Here is a 22,606-nt window from a genome sequence, read left to right as displayed (position 1 = left end):
CTTGTCTTGGTGGAGGATGGGCCAAAGCAGAGGAGAGGCCCGTTGCAGGGGAGGGGGAGGGCTGTTGCCCCCCGCAGGCAACAGAGGCCCGGCAGCCGAATGCAGATGATTGTCCCAAACAGAGGAAGCTCTGTTAAGAGCTTTGTATGTTAGAGCTCAGATTTCAAATTTGATTCTGGAGGATAAGGGAAGCCAGTGTAGGTCTACGAGTTGTGGATCAGCAGAAGTGGTGTGGTGAGTAAGATCGATGAGTCTGGCAGCAGCATTTTGGATGGATTAGAGTTTGGATAGGCAGACAAGGGGAATGCTAACGAAGTTGCAGTAGTCAAGACATAAAAATATGAGTGAATTAGGATTTTTGTTGCATCATGAGTGAGAAAAACGCTTGTTCTGGCAATATTTTAGAGGGGTAGACGGCAGGACTTCATCATGGATGGAATGTGAGGAATGAAGGAGAGATTAGACCCTTAGACAGCGGGCTTGAGGTGTTGATGAGATTGCGGTATTATTGACACTTAGGGACAGTTTGGGTGTATGGGTGACAATGGAAGGGTGAGAGAGTATTAGTTCTGTTTTAGACATGTTAAGCTTCAGATAAAGGAGGAGATTGCAGAGAGACAGTTGGTGACACAGGATGGAAGAGAGGGGGAAACGTCAGGAGAGACTATGTTCACCAAGAGAGAAGGTGTAGAGTGAGAAGAGCAGAGGGCAAAGGACAGAGCCGTGTGGGACCTAAACATGTAGGAGTGAAGAGGAGGAGACAACAAAGAAGGAAACACTGAAGGAGTGGTTGGATAAATAGGATGTGAATCAGGAGAAGGCTTTGTCTCCGAGACGAATGGAGTGATGAGTGTTCAGGAGAATAGGGTGTGTCGAAGGCAGCTGAGAGATCCAGGAGAATTAGTATGGATAAGTGACCAATAGACTTAACTGTGGCCACTTCTGTTAGTGCTATCTCTAGCAGGGTCAAGCAGGGAGTTGGAGGAGAGAAAATAAATTAGGCGGTTGTTTACAAGTCACTCAAGTAGCCTGAAGGCAAAAGGGGAGAAGAGCGATAGGTCGTTAGTTAGAGGGGGAGGCTGGGTCAAGAGAGGATTTCTCAACTGCAAAGTTCTCCTCTCATCCTTCCAAGCTTTACACTCTTATGCTGCTCTTTTAATTTCTTCCTCAGTAACATTGCTAATATCTGCCCTTTCCTCTGTCACTCTAAAAAAAAAAAACCACAGTATTTCTTTGCTGACAGATGTACACTATTCTAATACTCTCTGTCATCCTAAAAATATATGTATGTGGGTGTAGAACTGTAGATGTATATACACATATATTTTTTATTATTATAGTCTATTTATAAAGCGCCAATATATTCGGCAGCACGGTACAATGGGGGTATAGAGATTTGATAATTACATAAACAGAGTTATATGCAAATACAAATAAGAACAAACAGATACAGAAGGTGATGAGGGCCCTGCTCATGAGAGCTTACACTATAGAGGGAACGAGGGACAATGTTGAAAAAAAAAGGTAAGGTGGCTGCTCATTGTGGGACAGAGTATAGCTCTGGTTAGAGTATGGTCCAGCCTGACAGCTGATCCCATTAAGGTTTGAGGTTGGGGAGAAGGGAGGTTGGATGTTAGAGGTATGCCAGAGAGGCTTCCTTAAAGCCCTTTATGACTTACAGTATATCATTGTTTTTATTGATAACCCTTTTCAACAAACGTGTTTTATTCTGTTTATTATTCTTATGTTGTATGCAGTGCTATAAAAAATCAAATGTACCAATGAATAAATGTTGGTACAATATCAATACAATACGTAATAGAATAATCTAAGCCGTGTTATGGGAGGAAAATAAATATAAAAGAGCCATATGTAAATGTGTATATTGGGTCATGATAGAACAATGTAAGTCCATTGTGGAGGTATGTACATTGTGAAAGATAGTATCATCTATAGATTGAATTTTTTTATTAATAAATGGATTTAAATGTCATCTCTAGCAGAGAAGCAGGGGGGGGGGGGGTTGTCACATAATTTAACCAGAAAAAAAATTTGAACTCCGCAGTACGACCTTCTTATTATTAAAACGTTTCTCTGTCATTCAGATGCTTTGCTGCTTTGTAAACCTACAAAGATAATTATAGTCATAGAATCAGGCAGCTAGCTGGTGAGTGGATTAATAAGTGTAGGAGAGTAAGAAAAGGAAACATGAAAAGTATCGTGATACACAAAAAAAGAGAGACAGAGAGATAGTAATTGGCAAGAGCTTGTGTCAAATTGGACAACAGAAAAGCAGTATTGCACTCACAAAATTACATCAAGAGTTTAGTTGAGAGAGGGATAAGCGCATCCAAGCCATGTTGTATGGAGTTTACAAAGGTGTATTCCAGTTAACGTGTTTTTCAATGATATAAATTGGGATGTAATTTACTATTGACAGAATTACAATCATTGGGTGTAAACAGGAGTCTTACCTTCCTTTCTACTGCAACAGTCTTGAAGCCTTCCAGTATTATATAAAGTGGCTGACATTTTTCTCTTAATAGGTTTTTACTTTATATTAATTAAAACACATATTATTGGATAGGACTAATGTACAAGGTGATAATATTTTGCTGTGTACCCTGAATGTACAGAGCCTTTACACTGCCAACTAGATGTGCATTATAAGTGAGTACATTACCTGAGCCATTCATTGATTTTACATCATCTCTGTTGAATATAATACTTACCAAAAACTTTACATACAATACAGTATTTTACGAACAAGTACAGGGGGCATCCATGGGAGCCAACATGTCATCTACATATGCCAATCCTATTTATGGCCAACTTTGAAGCCAAATGTGTTTTTCATTCTGAGGATTATCGGTCTAATATCCACACCTGGAGGTGCTACATTGATGACTTCTTCATGGTGTGGATAGGGGACAAGGAAGTGCTACTAGCGTTTATGGAGTACTTGAAGGGTTGTCACGAGATGATTAATTTTACAGCTACTAGTAGTAGAGAAATGGTGACCTTTCTTGATGTGCAGGTTTCCTTGAAGGGGTAAATGTTTGTTACGGATCTGTATGTGAAACAGGCAGATATTAACAGCCTATTGAGAGTGGTTGGTTTTAATTGGCATGGATTAAAACTGGGTTTACATTTTAGTCAATTACTGAGACTAAAACGGATAGTGAATGATTCAGAGATGATACCAGCATGCATGAGTGCAATACAACAGACATGTTTGACGAAAGGGTAGCCAGGGAAGACTATAAAGGATGCTACTACAAAAGTAGATGGGTTAACACTTGAAAATCTGCTAACTGTTGAAACAAAAAAGAGAAAATACTTTTAGTCTAGCATCTAGACAAATTAAGAGAATTATATTTAAAAAAATGGTATTATTACAAAGGGCTCCCTGAAGAGTGTAGGTCATCTCTTTCAGGACTATCCCTTTTTTGCACATGAGTGACCCAAGAATATCAGGGATACGATTGTAAACGTGAATCTACTTAAAACCTCTAAACAATCTAAACTCTAAACGAGCACCTAACTCTAAACAAACACCTTCCGCTGGGACATATCCAAGTAGGAGTTGCAGTCAATCTAATGGAGTCTAGGGGTGAATATTTTTCTCACCCTCACACAGGAAAACAATATTAAACTAATGGGTTTTTATACCTATCTAAGCACATATATTGTATAACTTTTAAAATGCCCATTTGGCCTTCTTAATGCAGGCAAAACCATCAATAACCTCATGGAGAGTGTATAGCCCAGCACAAAGTAACATCAAAATATTATGTCTGATACATCAGTAGCCCGTCATTTTAGGAGAATGGGGCATAACTCATCACAGCTCAGATATCAGGTAATTGACCATGAAGAGCCATTTATAAGAGGCAGGATAGGGAGAAATTATTACTGCAGAAAGAAGCTAAATAGACCTTCACATTAGACACAGTAACCATAAAGGGACTAAATGAGACATGATATGTAACATCTTAAGTGTCACATATGGAGTGTCTGTGGAGTTAATATTGGAGTTAGAATTGGAGTGAAGAATAATTGGACTCTGCACTTCAACAAACAACAACCCTGCAACTGTGAGAACTTGACTTCTAAATGCTCTGACAATTTGCACACGTCATTGACGTCCGCTTACCCTGACGCACGTTTCACATGTAGCTTTCTCTTACCCTTTGAGAAAGCTACATGCGAAACGTGCATTAGGGTAAGCGGACATCAATGACATCACGTGTTAGCAACGTGCACTCCTAGTGAAGCGGATCAGAGGTCTCACTGCAAGATCCCCCGGTTCCTGCTTCAGCTACTCACAGTAAGAAGCTGATACTCTGTTACAGGTCATGACCGCACCTAGGGCAGGATCAATCATAGTTGATAGGGCTGCCTTTTCCTATACCCTGCCTTTACCCTCCTCTTACTGTAGGGTTATGGATGTAGGGTGAGCTTATTACTTTATCACTCATTGGTCCAGAGACTATACAACTTGCCTTTTACTCGACACAAAGATATACGGTACTGATAATCAGTGAATCGCACAACTGAGCAGACACCTACAACTCATAGTCTGCAGGACATTGCACTCAGTTTATACATCCCTAGGACTGTAAGCCTATAGTGTGTGTATAGCTGCACTGACAACTGGGTTGCAGACAGTCACTGTTTGTGTAACCTCCAACAAGCCACTAATGCACCCACTGCTCCTACCCCCCAGGCTACATAGTGATAGTTACTAATCCACTGAGGCTGGTGCTGCACTCTAGACATTGTGTTGATCTATTTCTCCTATTGATCCTTACATTATGTTAAAGGCAAAGGTAAGCATTCTATTGCCGTATACTGCGGCTTTGTCTCATTAAGCAGTGGTCTCCTACAGACTTAATCTTAGTGACTATTACTGACAGAGTGCACACACACTGTACACACACTGTAAATAGTTCATTTGTATTTTCGATCGTCCCCGATTTATATTAATCTAAGTAAATATATATATAAAAAAAAGTGATTATGCTATTAACTACACACAGACCCAAGTTCCATACATATAAGGTACTCAGCCTGACTTATACTTGACAAGTAATTCTCATATATTTGGGTAACTGAGTGCATGGAAAAGGGGCCTTCCTATCTCCTCACCAGAGGAGAAGCTTCTATGACAGGGCCTTTTTGTTTTTGCTCACAAAGTGAAACAATAAATTGCTTCCTGACTCCAGTATAGGCAATGAGATTTCTGCCTGGATCAACACCCGTCCTATGTTTAACTTATTTGATATGTCCCTGTGTATATTTCCTTTCCAAAAATATGTCTAACCATTTCTTAGAGATACCTTCTATATCTGCCATCACAGTCTCCATTGGTACTACAGTACATTCCACATTTTAATTAATTGCCCTTACTGTAAAGTTCCCTTTCATTTTCTGCTGGTGAAATCTGCTGGTTCTTCTGCTAATCATTGCAGTAAGCTATGTGGAATTTCTCTCCATTTTGGTATTCAATTATGAAATAGGTGCCTGTGCGGGCTGTGTGAAATGTTCTCAGTATAACGAGACATAGACATTGTTTTGTAATTCTAGTGTGCAAAGGAATATAAAAGGGATCATTTATCAAAAGTCAAGGGAATGTGCACAGGACAGGAAAATGTGATGAAATGTCTATCAGTAGCACATTGCATTGATGTCTGTAGCAAAGATGTGTCACTTTTCCCTCTGTATGGAATATATATATATATATATTCCTTAACTACTCTGTCAAAAATAACATTTACTATACAATAAACTTGGCAAACTTTTTAAGTATTTCATGGGTTGCACCCTATTTATTACATTGATCGCTGTGGACAAATTTCCAAGGATGTATAGAAAATATCCATCAGTAGACTACAGTTCAAAGAAAGTTCATCCAACTATTCACTTGACATTCATACAGTATATCTTGCTCAGAGAGGGTTGAAGAACTTAAACCAGCCGTGTCACCTACTGTAGAAAACAACTTTGTGATAAGTAGCCGTCAGCCACGCTGCGTTTGCTTATGTATTATTTGCGTGACCCCAAAAAATCCCTCAATAAATAGCCTTCAATGAAGTTCCTTGGAGTATTGATGCTCAGAGAAGGAGGCAGTCATGCAAAATAATTTACTTAACATGGTCATCTCTGGCTCCATGTGTGCTAGGGCTAAATGTGGCTACTTAGTCAGCTACTTAAGTCAAGTGGATAAGTAGGTTGCACAGTTTATTTAAGCAATAACTAACCAGACTGGCATGCATTCTTGTTCAGAATACAATTAATCATGTTTTTGAAGTGAAACTTCCTTAGTGGCACCTCATTCGTGATGGGGCAAAAAAGAATTGTGGAGACAGAAATGAAACGGATGTGACGTCAGTGCTGGCAGTTGAGGCCGGGCTGTGTTCTGGCTCAGCCCGACCCCAACACTGACATCACACCCGCTCCACAAATCAGATGCTATCGCCGCCGGCGCCGCTCCTAATCACCCCCCACACCCCACCCAGCCCCACACCCCCCACACACCATGACATATGCGGCGGCGATAGCCGCCGCTCCTAACGGCCGCTGACATGCTGCGCAGCCTCTCTCCTCCCTACCTCCGCTTTCCTGCGTCCCGCTGACTCAGCGCCGCCGGGGTCGAGGAGAGGAGCCCAGGGATCATGGAGGGTATCCGCCGCCGCAGCTCATAACGAGCTCTGCTCCCCCCACCCGCTGACATGCGGCGGCGGCAGCCCTCAAAATTTAATTGCCGCCACTCCTGCTGACCTCCCTCGGCCGAGGCATGGAACGGGGGGGGGGGGGGGGGGGGTCGAGTGAGCTGCGTTCCCCACAGCACCAAGCCAGCTCCCGCTGACGATGACACGCTGCCCCCCTTCCCCGCCGACACTGCCTCTGCCCACGCAGCACTTCCGGAGGGGGGGGGGCCTTTATTAGGTATCTGCCCGGTGCCCGGTGCGGCCGCGTCTCGCCGGGGGGTGGGGGGGGGCGAGGAGAGACTCAGGCAGAGCCGCCGCGGGTCCACAGCTCTGCCTGTCTGTGAGGGGAGTAGGAGTCTCAGGCAGAGCCGCCGTGGGTCCGCAGCTCTGCCTGTCTGTGAGGGGGGGGGGGGAGGAGAGTCTCAGGCAGAGCCGCCGCGGGTCCGCAGCTCTGCCTGTCTGTGAGGGGGGGGGGGGGAGGGAGGAGAGTCTCAGGCAGAGCCGCCGCGGGTCCGCAGCTCTGCCTGTCTGTGAGGGGGGGGGGGAGGGAGGAGAGTCTCAGGCAGAGCCGCTGCGAGTCCGCAGCTCTGCCTGTCTGTGAGGGGGGGGGGGGGGAGGAGTCAGGAGAGAGGGGGCAGGACACAGAAAGAGAGACACACATACAGTGACAGACACACACACATACATATATACACACACAGACACACACACTGACTGACACACATACACACACACACACTGACTGACACACATACACACACACTGACTGACACACATGCACACACACTGACACATACACACACACTGACTGACACACATGCACACACACTGACACATACACACACACTGACTGACATACACACACACTGACTGACATACACACACTGACTGTGAATAGGTTAGGGGGATGTGTGAGGTGCAGGGGGGCTGCGCATACGTCACACGGTCACACGCACGCACACGGTCACACACACACGCACATGGTCACGCACACACACACAGTCACACGCACACACACACAGTCACACGCACAGTCAGTCGCGCGCACAGTCAGTCGCGTGCACACGCACTGTCACGCGCACAGTCACACACAGTCACACAGTAACACGCACAGTCACACGCACAGTCGCACAGTCACACGCACAGTCGCACAGTCACACGCACAGTCACACAGTCACACGCACACACACAGTCACACGCACACACACACAGTCACGCACACACACACAGTCACGCACACACGAGGAATTCACGCTTAGTGCAAATACAAGGGATGTGTACGCATGTTCTAAGTCAAATTTATTTGCGTTTTGTCAATGAAATTGTATTTTGATTTTTAATTAAAACATCACCAATACAAATACAATTTCTGTGACAAAAGTCAAAGAAGTTTCACTTACTATGCGCGTGCACAGCACACACAGCTTTTTTTTTTTCTTTATTTATGATACAAGAAAAGCTAGTGCCTGTTTGTTTGGCGATTGTCACCAAAAGGTGTGATTTATTTTCACTAAGGGGAGGGTTTATCGGGGTGTAGAGTGCATGCTTACATTATCCTTGGTCCGTAATGTAGATGCATGCTTTTGCTATTATATAAATCAGTTATATCATGAATTGTGCTGGTCTTTTTTCTATATTTTGTGGCTCACTTACCTGGCACTTGGTCCAAAGACCTTATTTCTCTTAGTGTGTGGCTACTATCTTCTATGGCTGTGCTAATTTAAAACAGTGTGCACTGCACTAGCAAAAAAAACAATGCTCAGTATCTATTTCAGCACTTAGGAATCCACAACACATTGCTTCTCAATCCCTTCTCGCAGTGAATGTCTGAAACAGAATTACAATGAAATACTGCATTTCACTAAAGATTGCTGATTGTATGATCAATAAAACACATCACATTCTACACAACTGCTCTTGTTTTCTTTTATTGAAATACACAGCAGAATATTCAGAATTTGTGTTCTTGCAAAATATAACACAAATACCCTCACTTTATTACAGTCAACCACCTGTGCTTTATGCGCCGATTGCCTCTTTATATAACGCATTGTTTCACTTTCACCTGTGATGAAAAAATACAAACTTTAACAGTAGTATTCTGGCCTTGATCCTTCACTCTTACAGGTCATCTGAGAGTCCATACTTGACCTGGAGCACAGAAGAAGTCTCTCTGATTCAGTTGTATCTCTTCGAGTCCATAGCTCTCCTCCTGTATTTATGGAACGTGGCCGTAAGGACAAAGTTTCAAATTTGACATAAGTCTCTTTTAAAAGGTCCTCTTCACCAGGATAGTGTGGCTTGCGCTGCAGTTTCAAAACTTTGTAAAGTAAGAAGAAGATGAGCGGTAAAATAATGACACAGGCCACACTGCTAGCAACTACCAGAACGGATACCTCTGAGCTGCTCTCAATGGTAAGCCCGTCTGTAGAGAATACAATGCATTGGTCTTTCTTGGGCTGAGCTCCTTTGTGGCAAACACATGCCATGTATTTTGTACCGGGCTGTAAACCATCAATTGTTACTTTATTTTTACTGACATCTGTGCTCAGCCTTAGCATCTCCTCCTCACCGTATTTCGAGTACAGTACGGTCAAGGCAGAGCTGTTTGTGGCATTGAGCGTCTTCCAAGTTAGAGTGACCCGATCCTCTGTCTCGCTGACGACTTTCAGATTCCGTACTGCAGCGTTCGGTTGTGTGGTGGCTATTCCATTTGTGGGGACAACTCCTACCTTGTTGCCTGAGTCAGATAGCTGTTTATTCTTATTTGCAGCCAGTGATGTTTGCACTCTGGAGTTCTTCTTCACATCTGGAACCAGCTTTGGCTGCTTCTTCTCCGGGATCTTCACAGCAGTAGTCATGCCACTTGTAGGGGCTATTGTTGTTGCTGCCGTTGGAAATGTTGATGTTGATGTTGATGATGATGATGATGATGACTGAAGTGAAAGCCAGACTGTGCTTGTTTTAATTGATTCTTCTTTTACTTCTGTTTGTATGTTGCTTACCTGGTCTGCTCCTAATCGCCTTCCAAAACGTTGTGGGGTTCCTGTCGTGGTGACAACGCCAACCACAATGACGGTTATTGATGCTTCTGATATCCCTGCAACATTTTTAGCCTTGCATCGATACACCCCTGCATCTCTATAGGAAATGCCATTCATACTTAGAATTGACCATCTCACACCATCTGTTGGAGTCTCCTGAATAACTGTAAAACAAAGAAAAAGAAATGAAAAGGCTCTGACGAAAGAAAAATATACAACATAAAACATTAATAAATACCGTTGACTTAAATGTTGTCATCTGTAATAACAAAATACATGAGGACACACATTACTAATATCATTGATAGAGTTTAAAGCTATCACAATGTAATTCCTGCAGCAAAAATGTATATCACACACACATAATCACTACATACATAAGTAATACATAAAAATAGTAATCGGCAAAAGTACTGTGTGTCTAAAATCCTGAAAAAGCCAATGAAATGACTCATTAAGATATGACACATAAGAAGAATAACGTACAGATATAGCAAACATTAGTGCTCCTACTGGCATGTTACAGCGGGGGGGGACAAAACGCGTTAGCGGGACCAAACACCATGCAAAAAAAAAGAGTCGCAAAAATGACTTCTGTTGGAATTTTTCTTCCACTTGGAAAAAACTCAACTGGTGTCAACAGCATTAATTAGTTTCTAAGAGATTTGTTTAAAAAAAAAAAAAAAAAAAAAAAATAGAACTACTGTACAAAAGAATCCTTCTGCTGATTGACCATACTAAGAGTTGAAGAATCCAGGAGCCTTAAAGCCTTAGAGCAGAGGCCCTTATAATCTGCCACTGCTCACAGAAACTGGCTGCTAGCTCCAAAACATGGTCAAAACAAATGCAGAACGCACACCAGATTTATCACTTAGGGAAACCTCATCGAAAGCAGTGTGATTGAGTGTTATTAAGAGTGCTCCTTTAAAGGGGGTTACAGGAAAGTTTCTAGTTTAAGTAGAGGTTACATATGAAGTCTTAGGCCGCGCTTATAGTCCTGACTATGGCAACGGCGACGTCATCCGTCGCCATTGTAGCAGCAATTTTTTCTTCGGCTGTGTTTATAGAGGTGTCGTGCATGCTGATCCGCACTGAGGCGCGCTTTGTATATAATCTGAGACCCATTATTTAGTATTGTACCTTTCTGAGTGAAAGCTTCTGCAGGCGTGCTCACGCGTGCGGAACCTCGCTCAGCTTTTCGCGACAGCCAAATCTGTGTTTCAGCGCTTGCTGGAGAGGAGGTGCGGTCACGTGACCACACTGCCGTCCAATCAGAGCGCAGCTCAGAAATGAGCTTAGACCCGAGAGCGGCCATTTTTCAGAAGTAGCTCCGCTCCCCGTTCCCTCCGCTCCCCGTTCCCTCCGCTCCCCGTTCCCTCCGCTCCCCGTTCCCTCCGCTCCCCGTTCCCTCCGCTCCCCGTTCCCTCCGCTCCCCGTTCCCTCCGCTCCCCTATCTGGCTAAGGGGTCCAACAGGGGGTGTTGGCTGATCTGGGGTCTGCTGTAGTGGTGGCACTTATCTTTGGGGCCCAGACAGGGGATATATCCATTATATCCATGGTTATAGGGGATATATATTATAGGGGATATATATATATATTGGATATATCTATATATATAATCTATATTTTTATATATATATATATATATATATATATATATATATATATATATATATATATATATAATCACGTTGAGAAAGGTCCCACTGGGGGACCGAAACGTCGGTTTTTGTGTCTTCTATCAAATATAGAAAATTCATGATTTACTTACCTGCGTGCTGTCCCTTGATGTCGTTTTGCAACCGGTATCGTATGGTCTATATATATATATATATATATATATATATATATATATATATATATATATTGGAAATAAATAAATTATATCATATATATATATATATATTTTTTTTTTTTAATAAAATGGATATATATATATATATTACAGTGTTCGACAATGTCATGAAACAAGAATCACATCTCTGTTTCACCCCCCCCCCCTTTCCTTTGCAGCTTCTGCTTGTCAGTTTCTCATTGCCAGCTGCAGGTATTTTGCTCTGTACACACTCACAGTGCCTGTGTGGTAGTCACAGTGTTGCAATCCCTGTCTCTGCATTATGCCAGTGAGTTGCTACAGCAACCTTAGCCTTTCTATCAGAATGGGCTAGCCTGCTCGCTCCCCCTCTGCTTTGCTGACAGATGGTCTGTGCCCAGGCTATCTTGTTACCCAGAATACACTGGCACTTCCTTTTCACATTCAACACTGGCTGAGTGAGTACCTTCTGTTTACTCTCTACTGGCAAGTCCTCATCCTTTTCACCTGCCCTTACTACAAAGCACCCACAGAGAGACATTATTCTAACACAAACATCTCATCCACAAGTGCCTGTCTTTATTGCTGCTTTCCTTAATAAAGTGAAGAAAATATAAAGGACTTGTTGTGGTTTGGAAAGAGGGCTGAGTTGAACCTATCTGGGCTATTCATACCAAACATGACTCTGGCCTCAGAATAGGGAAAAGGAAGACCATGTGTCTTGGAGATATACATACAGGAGCTGCTACTCTAAGACTTTATGCTATCACAGAGCAGTCTCTGCACACAGCCTGCAGCAGCCTTACAAACAGCAAGCAGCAGCACTGCACACAGCCTGCAACCTACACTCAAGGCAGCAGCACTGCAGTCAGACTGCAATATACACAGAACTTTGATTGCTCTTTTCTGTCTTTGAGCCCACTCTCTGCACAGCTCCATAGTGAAGAGCTACCATCTCACCTACCCCTGCGCACGTCCCCACGGGTAGCGCCACCAAGGGCCACACCACCGGACACCCGCCAGGACACGGGTCAGAGCCACCGGACACCTGTGAGTACAGCTACCCCTACGCTGAACGCTGCAGGACACCACTCGGCATCATCTGAGACAGTCGCCCATCGCTGACACAGGTAACAGACTGCACGCCACACGCACTGGCTAAAGGCCTACACACACCTACAGCATGGCAGAACTCAGATCCTCACCAGACATCACGCAGGAGAGTGACCACTCAGACACAGAGACCGCTGCGCAACTGCAACAGGCGCAGGTAAATTCATACCAAACATGAGTCTGGCCTCACATCTGCATGCCTGGGGCGAGTGGATTTAACATCTGGGCGAGCTCCTATTGGCCCAAGCAGCACACGTGTTTTTGTTTTTTTAATTTTCCCTGGTCGCGCTGGAAAAAAAATATTCCCCCTACCTGACTGCTGATTGGCGCGTGCTCCCTGGCTTTGTGGGCACGCGGCCAGGCTCTATATGAGCCCGCCCCTAACGAGCGGCCTCCCTTGTGATTGGTTGAGGCTCCTGCTCGCCACTGATTGTCTGCTGCTCTCCGCTATGTTATCCGGTGGCTCTTTCCCTTTTTCTGTTCCGGGCCCCACCTTCCTCACTGCACACCTGTCCACTGATTGCCCGCCAGCGTTGTGTGCCAAGTCGTGCGCTCCCAGCCAATCGCCGCCTTGCATTGCATCCCCACACCGTGCCCCGCGCTGTGATTGGTGGGTTCCCTCCCCCTTGTCCCGCCCCTGCTTGGATTTTCCACTGTCTCACCTTCTTCGAGCTGTCATTGGTGTGCTCCCTGCTCTGCGTGGATTGGCCGCTGGTTCACGTGCGGATTGGTCACTCTCTCTCCGTGCCGGTGCACGTCCCCGCTGCCTCAGATGGTTCAGAGAGCGAGCGGGAGCACGCGAGGCACCGGGACATGGAGCCGCCCCCGGGGACCAGGCCGGTACCACCTCCCCGCCGCGGGTCCGTGGACCGCAAACCCGTCAGCCCCCCGAGGAGAGGCCCGGACACCAGGGAGCAGAGAGGCCTCTGGGAGGTAACGAGTTATGTCAGAGGCCCTGAGCAGAGAGGAATGTGGGAGCGGAGGAGTGACACGGGGGTGAGAGACCCAGGAGAGGCCGAGCGAGTGCACAGGAAGGTGTGTGTGTATGTGAGCGTGTGTGAGAGTGTATGTGTGTTTGTGTGTGTGAGAGTGTGTGTGTGTGCGTGTGCGTGTGCGTGTGTGTGAGAGAGAGTGCGTGTGTGAGAGAGAGTGCATGTGTGAGAGAGAGTGTGCGTGTGTGTGTGTGTGTTTGTGTGTGTGTGAGTGTGAGAGAGTGAGTGTGAGAGAGAGTGAGTGTGTGTGATGACTGACTGGTTCACTCTCTCTCTCTGTCACTCTCACTCTGTCTCTCACCCTCTCTCTGTCTTTGTCTCTCACCCTCTCTCTGTCTTTTTCTCTCACCCTCTCTCTGTCTTTGTCTCTCACCCTCTCTCTGTCTTTGTCTCTCGCTCTCTCTGTCTTTGTCTCTCGCTCTCTCTGTGCCCCTCTCTCTCTCTCTGTCGCTCTCTCTCTCTCTCTCTCTGTGTCGCTCTCTCTCTCTCTGTCTGTGTCTTTCTCTGTGTGTCGCTCTCTCTCTCTCTCTCTGTGTGTCGCTCTCTCTGTGTGTGTGTGTCGCTCTGTGTGTGTGTGTGTGTGTCACTCTCTCTCTGTGTGTGTGTCGCTCTCTCTCTCTGTGTGTCACTCTCTCTGTGTGTCACTCTCTCTCTCTGTGTGTGTCGCTCTCTCTGTGTGTGTGTGTGTGTGTCGCTCTCTCTCTCTCTGTGTGTGTGTGTTGCTCTGTCTCTGTGTCATTCTCTGTGTGTGTGTGTGTGTCTCTCTCTCTGTGTGTGTGTCGCTCTCTGTGTGTGTGTGTAGCGCGCTCTCTCTGTGTGTCTCTCTCTCTCTCTGTGTGTCTCTCTCTCTCAGTGTGTGTCGCTCTCTCTCTCTCTCTCTCTCTCTGTGTTCGCTTTCTCTGTGCGTCTCTATCTCGGTCTCTCTCTGTCTCTCACCCACACTTTCTCTGTCTCACACTCTGGACCTGGATATCTTATTTACGCTATATATCTTAACCAAAATAACCTATACTGCTTTCTTCCAGATCTAACTCTCGAGCTTCACACAGAAGACATCGGAATCCCCCGTAACCCAGAAGACAGGTAGGGAACACCTCCCCTCCAATGTATAACATTGCGGGAATGGGGGTACTTGGACATCGAGGGACTGCGGATCAGGAAAGATCCCAGGCGGGATTGCTGCTTTAAATATTGTGAAGCGGGGGCATCCAGACACTGGTTAAGGAGTGCAGGAAACTGGTCATTCACATCTGGCATTTTTTTCTAGATCCGACATTTACACACACACATACACACACACACACACACACACACACACACACACACACACACACACACGTAACAAGGACTAATAGTAGTATAATGTAATACAATAAATAAACGAATGTTGTTCTTACTAGGAATTTATTCATTTTTTTAAAAAGCGGGGTGGGACTAGGGGCGGGGCTGGGGCGGGACTAGGGCGGGACTGGGGGTGGGACTAGGGCGGGGCTGGGGGCGGAGCTGGGTGGCGAGTAGATTTTTTGTTCGGCGAGTAGCTTTTTGGGTGATTTGTCGACTACTGTATATATATATATAATATATAAATATCCATTATATCCATGGATATAGGGGATATATATTATATGGGATAGATATATCTATATATATATATATATATATATATATGTAATGGTGTTTCTGGCCCGGCCTGACCCACCCAATCTCACATTGGCCCCTGTGGTCTAACCGGCCCCCATTACAGTGTGGTAGTGTCGGGTGGTGCACCTGTTGGCTACAGGACTCCTGAGTCTCCCGCATGATGGTGTGTGGGGAGGACCCGTCCAGACAGGCAGCTGAGGTAGTGTGCTGAGTCTCACCTAGTTCCAGTGCAGCGCCTCCACCTCACCAGGGTCCCTGCGTCCGCATGGGGATGATCCTGATGAGGAACTCCTCGATGGTGCAACCTCCTGTGTAATCATTGGACTCTCACACACAGGGGTTTCTCTGATCAGCTCCATCTTTATTGTCACGGTGGGCATAGCTGCCCTCCACAATGGGGTGTATTTAGCCGATCATCTCGCCCGTGCTCCCCTTTGATAGGTATGTCACCTAGATGAGGGATTCACTATTCCCGCAGCAAACACACTGTCCTGTGCCAGGTCCCTGGACACAGTCTCCCATGGAGTTACTATAACATAACTAACACTCTGCAGAACTTGAACTCCTTCCTCAACTCAGACTTCAGGTAGAACCTTCCAGCCACTAACTTTTAGACACAGTGCTGTGCCTTATGTAACTTCTGAGGCTGACACACCTCTGACATCACTAACCATGGAGTCAGAGCATGTGACCAGTCCCATCCATACACAGGGCACCCCACCAGGGTGTGAGGGAAAACCTCCATGATTACTGCTGGCATGCCCACACTTACCAGGCCTTGCTGCCAGCAGGAGAGATGACTGTAGGCATTTTACATGACCGCTACATTTATATATAAAACTGAGTTAAGTTATGGTGAGTAAAAAAAGTGACAAAAACCCTCCACAGGAAAGCAAATACAGCTATATTTGCATATATATATATATATATATATATATATATATATATATATATATATATATATATATATATAAAGATAGATATATCTCTGTCAGGTACGCCTCCCGACCCGCCTCCGTCCCGCAAGCCCCGCCTACCAGAGCGCGCGCTCAGTCTGAGGGGCAAGAACATGAAAAGCAGCCGCTTGGTAAGCGAGAGGTGAGCATCAGCGTGGGAGAGCGCGGCCACTCTCCACTATAAACACAGCCTTAGTGTTAGAGACAAGAGACAAGAGACAGCGACTGGGGAGTGTGGCTGTGAGCAGTCCGTTGGATGAACCGCTCACGTGGCCGCTGACGTCACGCTGAAAAATCCATTTTCATTGACTTCCAGCAATCGTGACCAAGCTGTCGCTCCGTCGCGTCGCTCCTACTATAGGCGCGGCCTTAGATTGGAGTTTGCTTACTGTCATTTTTAATATAAATTGTAGCTAAATTAGGTCACACAGATATAAGATATCAAATCATGCAGTTATCGCACAAAAACTACTGCAAACTTTAGACAAACCCACTAATGTATCCCTTTATTAAATCTAACAGTACACAAAGCACCTCTTAAGAAGCCATTTATTAGGCCTTATGTGTCTCATCACTTAGATTGTAAGCTCCTCGGGGCAGGGACTCCTTTTCCTAACGTTACTTTCATGTGTGAAGCGCGTATTCTCATTATGTCTCATATTGTTAAGTTACGTGTATTACTGGTGTGCTGTGCTATATACATGGATGCGCTATATAAATAAAGATATACATACATACATCACTGTGCCTAGTAACTTTGGCTTTTGTAAGTCATTATTGTACTTGCTCTTACTGCTGTCCCTTCTATGCTTCCCTTTACAGACATGGAAAATGCATTACTGTAGATGAAATTAGAAAATGCATTAGATGAAGTGCACTATCGCTGTTTCTGTCTCCGAGAACACTGCAATCCCTTTAAGCAGCAAACATATGAGTTCACCTCAAAGGTCAAAAAATAGGCCATGCAAGACCTTATCTAACTATTATTTAATTACGTATGGTTTTACATCAGGGCTCGTGTGTGTGTATGTTTCATGAGTTAGATTTTGTGTAAAGAGGATTGTAGGCCCTTATTCAATAAGGCTTTGATACTCATTCTACTGAAACTGATCTTACATAGTTAGTTATTCAGTGACCCCCAATATTCTAAATCACAAGATCCCTACTCTCTGATCTTCCCCCACCTTAACCTTCTGGTGCATGGGACAAAGCACTGTACTGGGTTTCCTTTTACCTTTACCATCGCTTCTTCACTGGTTCTGTGACTGACTGCTTTTCACCCTCTGTAGAGCTCTTCTAGGTGACACCTAAATCTGATCCTATTGACACATTTTCTATTGATGTTGATAACACTAAAGTCAATCCTATTTCCCAATAACGTTTTTCGGGTGTTACTGTACATTGCACTCCTGCATCTCATTCTCCTTATCCATTCACACTGTTGCAAAGTCTTGCCATTTCTTCCTACACAACATTGCTAAAATAATTTTGTGCCACTCTACAGCTACCACTTTATCCCATTCCCTAATTCTCTCCTGTCTTGACTACTGGAACTTTCTGTTACATGCAATCCCTGCCTCACAACTCTTTACTTTACTGTCTACACAAAACTCTGCAGCTAGAATTCTCACTCTCTCGGAGATTTGCCTCTCTCTTCTCAGACCCCATTAAATTCTGTACCAACTACAAAATCCCCCAACCGCTCTCTCGCCCTTAAGGCCGCGTCCATGGTTAGCGTGACCGCACGAGCAACCACGCGCACGATCAAAATGCACTGCCTCTATGAGGCTGTCCTTAGAGCGCGCGATGAGAAGTACCGGCGCTCACGATGCGCGAGGAAACAAATAAACTTGTTTCTGTTGCCCGACGGCCGGGTCACGTGAGGCAGCTAGAAAGCTAGAAAGAGACAGCCAGTAGGGACATGGACCCCTGACTGGGACGATATGGACAGTTCATCACGCCAAAGTGAAGGCGGTATTCACGTAAGCACGGAGAATGGCATGTAAACTATCCCCCCTTTGCTCATTTTAAGGATGGAGGTGTAATAAAAATGACAGAAGATATTGGGTATTTTAATCAATCTAGCTCACAAGGGGTTAATGTTGGTTATAAATTGTCTTCAAAATACAAAAATTGTTATTATGGCCTGTTAAACCCTTGACAAGAACTAGTTTATAGGACTGACAGGATCTAGAGATAAAGGCACCTGCTTTTGCCAGAAGGGATTGAAATATGGCTTTCCAGACACTAGACTGAAAAGGAAATTTTTAAACATACCTTCAAAGACATTCTTTAAAGGGTTAAGGGGGTGTGGCTAAGAAGGTATTCTAAAAAGTGTAAATTTATTAAATATGCAGATATCATTGGCCTGACAGCAATTTGCAAGAATAATGAATAGATATTCGTAACAGTTGCAATGAGACGGATGCAATAAGGCCAAACCCTTCCTGTTTAGGAGGTGGGAAGGGACAGATATATATTTGTCGCTGAACTTAGGAGCAAGCAAGCAGGTCAAAATTAGTTTCTTTATATTTGGCAAACTCGCCTAAACCAATGCTATGAATCACGTTATTCCAAGAATTATAGGACTTGAATATTTGTTATTACTTCTACATTGTTTGACATTACCAAATCTAGTAATGCCCTGGTTGATGCCTCAATATTTTGGGTCATGTAATAGTCGTTTTGGACCGCCAAAAACCTGTTTCCTTTCGTTGTAATGCCAATCTCATTGCTCCAGTCTATGTCCGGATAATTAAAATCACTGATTATACAAACATAACCTAGTTTTGATGCCTTCTCCATCTGCAAAACTATTTTGGTTTCCTCCATCTCACAGATATTTGGTGGTTTATAGCATATCTCTACAAACATTTTCTTTGTTCTTTTACCTCCACTGCTAATTTCTATACTACATTTTCATAATTTCCTTCATAAACATCTTCCCTTATAATAGGTGTCAGATCTGGTTTAACATAGCAGTATGATTTATAATAAAAAGCCCACACGGAGATAAACAATAAAATACAATAATATCAAAGTGTCTTGAACAAATAAACTTACAACTATCTAGTCAGGGGTGAGCAAACTTTTTATGCTGAGCCCCCTTTTTATCCATGAAATTTCTCGGGCCCCCCCTGCCTGATGTAATCAAAATCACATGAAAAAAAAACCTTGATTAAACGGTATACAATGTAAATACAATTGTGCCTAAATTCTTACATATTTCAACAGCTCGCGCTTGCAAAATTAGGCTGCGTCCACGCTGCCGCTGAGAGCGGTGACATCACCACACTCTCCAAGCATGAGCACAGGGTGGTCTGCATAATTTTGCAAGCACAAGCGGGAGGGGGATGAGGGATGTGGATCGGGTCTATTTTTCTATGTGTTGGTGTGTGCGTGTGTGCATTGACTGCTGCTCTGCGCGCTTCAAAGTCAATTTTGTTTGTCTCGCCAAGCTTGTACGTGCACAAAGGCAATCCTTTTGGGGGCATTCAGCTACCTTCCTTCCCTCTCTCCCCCCCCCCCTTTTTTTCCTTCCCTCCCTTTTTTCCTTCTCCCATTTGCCTTTTTATTCTCCCTGCTCCCTGGCTTGCTGTCCCCAGTGTCATCCACACTCCTACCTACAGTATTATGTATTATTTATTTATTTTTTCGTTTTCAATGTTGTGATTTCACTTTTTTTTTTACATTATTTCTGTACATTCATAGTATGATTGATATAGTGGCAGCCGACCCTTTCACTTGCAGAGGATCGCAGCGAAGCAGGTTGCCAGCGGAGGAGAGCAGGAACACAGCGCTATTGCAGGGCAGACACCGAAGGAGGGGCGTTTGACATCACAGCGCTGGGGCGTGCTCCTCCCCCGTACCTCCGAAACCCCCCTGTGTAGGCACACACACCATCACGTGGCCGCCACCTGCACTATCCTGTTCGGCCGTCTGCCCACATCTTCGGCTGCCCGCCCACGCACAGCTTCTTGGCCGCCCGCGCACATCTTCGGCTGCCCGCCCGCGCACATCTTCGGCTGCCCGCCCGCGCACAGCTTTTTCGCCCTCCCGCGCACAGCGTCTGCCGGCCCGGGCACACAAGTTTTGCTGCACGACGCCTGCGCCCCCCTCCCTAAATAATCAGTGTGTGTGTTGTCACAACCAACACAGACAACACACACTCAATCACAACACACACACACAAAACATACTCAATCACAACCAACACAGACAACACACACACACAGACACAACACACAGACACAACACATACAACACACACACACATATCACAACACACACAGACACAACACACAATCATAACAGTAAGACACTTTCACCTGGGGGGGGGGGAGAAGAGTATTAAGCAGGCTCGGGTCCCCCTATGTGCTGCTGAAAACTGGGGCGGGTAACAGACTGGAGGAGAAGGAGGGAATGTCTGTGTGCAGGGAAGGCCCCGTCCCCGCAGCAAGCCAAAGCACAGAAAAGCAGCACGGAGCTTGAGCTTCTTGGCTGCCCGTGCACAGCATCTGCCCGCCCCCAGGTTTTGCCGCACGCCGCCTGCGCCCCACACGCCCCCTAATAATCTTGCGCCCCCCCCCCCTAGTTTGCGCACCACTGATCTAGGTGGTGAGGTGAACCGGGAGATCTGAGAAAACAGCCGCAGGCAAAGATGGTGCAGGTCCGGACCCGTGATGCTCTGTCTCACTTAGAAGTTCCTTTTCCTGCCGGTATCGCTTAGCACCAATGAACGCTCAGCTCCTGATGAAGCACGGAATGCTATTATTATCTTATCTGATCCTGCCTTTCTACTCCAATTGGATTTAGTCTTTAGACGTTTACTAGTATTATCCGTATTTAATATGGGTCCTTCCCAGATTGCCAAACTCCCACTTCCCTCCATTCTCCCTCCATGACCCCTTGCTATTTCCTCATTCCTCCATCCTAGTTTAAAATCTCCTCCAACCTTTTTAACATCTTACCCCCTAGCAAAGAAGATCCCTCTTCATTGAGGTGCAATCCATCCCTACTATAAAAATAGCACCTCTCAGAGAAGGAGTCCCAATGCTATAAAATTCCCAACCCCTACTTCTTACACCAATTTCTTAGCCATGCATTAACCTCCCTAAGCTCCACCTGTCTCCCTTGCCTTAACTTTGTGGCCAAAATCCCTGATATAATTTTTTTGAACCCTACATCTTTCTCTAACTTGGAAATGTGTGCCAACTTGTATCAAGACCGCCAGGTTAGTCCCAGCCCCTCCCAACAATCTGTCTACCTGATCCGCAATGTACCGAACTCAAGTCCCCAGGAGACAGCAAACTGTTCAGCTCATGTGGCAATGGCAATAGATTGCCCTCTCTACCCTCCTAATAATGGAGTCCCCGACCACCACAATTTTACTTGGTTTCTGAGTATCTTGAGTCCCCTCTGTGCTGCAGGAACTATTCCCCTGATTGCAAAACGCATTAGTCGCCCCCAGCCTTGCCATTCCTGCCTTGGCACTCCCAATATCTTCACTCAATCTCGCAAATCTATTGGGATGGGTCAGATTAGAACTGGCCTGCCTCTTACCCCTGCATCCCCTTCAAACTGTTATCCCGCTTACTACCTCTTCCTGTTCCTCTGTCAATGCTCCCCACCACTAGTACCCGTCAGGGCCCGCTCAGTGAGCAAAAAACTCCTCGCAAGATTGTCAATGTCCCTCAATGTTGCAAGTTGCCTCTTCAGATCAGTAATTTGAGACTCCAAAGAGACCACCCGCTCACACTTCTCACAGAGGAATGCTCCCTGGAACAGCTGCTCCAAGTGCACATACATGTGGCAAGATGTGCATTGAGTGGCATACTCAATCCTCTGAAACTCAAAATTTCCTCTGAACGTGCCATTTAGTAGCTCCGATTGGCGCGTACATGCGCATCGGAGCTACTGGAATCGTGCGTGTTTCAACATTGGCGAAATCACGCTTCTCGCCACACGTCTGGCGAATTTGAATTGCCCGCCATGGTCTCGCCAGGACAAGCTTCTCGCCTGCGTATTTTCGCCAAAAGATGGCGCTATTTCCTTTCTCTATGCTCTCTGCATAAGCCTGTATGGGTTTTCTGATTCACTAAAGGTTGTACTGCATCATGGGACATCCTACAATTGTATGACATGTATTGTACAGGTCCCCAAATCTGCTTTATTCACCTCATGGTCACATTTAGTACAGTACTTAAACTGCAGATTTCAGGTAGTGAAATGCATGAGTGCACTGTCCTTTTCAAGCTTAGCTTCCTATTCATTTTTACATACAGTAAACAAACATAACTAAAAAAAACAGCACCCACATTTTACACTTGTTTAC

The 22,606-nt window shown here is 45.2% G+C and overlaps 1 protein-coding gene across 1 annotated transcript in view; it reads right to left on the bottom strand.

Annotated features, from left to right (window-relative positions):
- Window positions 1–8,614: 8,614 nt before the first annotated feature.
- The window catches only part of LRIT3 (leucine rich repeat, Ig-like and transmembrane domains 3), a 32,735-nt gene continuing 18,743 nt past the window's right edge, over window positions 8,615–22,606 (bottom strand). The window contains exon 4 of the mRNA XM_075617157.1: window positions 8,615–9,921. Coding sequence (XP_075473272.1) covers window positions 8,801–9,921 — 1,121 coding nt within the window. The 3' untranslated portion in view covers window positions 8,615–8,800. The remainder of the gene's footprint in view (window positions 9,922–22,606) is intronic.

This window comes from Ascaphus truei, chromosome 1, assembly GCF_040206685.1.
Source record: "Ascaphus truei isolate aAscTru1 chromosome 1, aAscTru1.hap1, whole genome shotgun sequence".
In the NCBI taxonomy this organism is placed as follows: domain Eukaryota; kingdom Metazoa; phylum Chordata; class Amphibia; order Anura; family Ascaphidae; genus Ascaphus; species Ascaphus truei.
The sequence above is the reverse complement of the archived record's forward strand: the minus strand, read 5'-3'. Positions and strand labels throughout refer to the sequence as shown.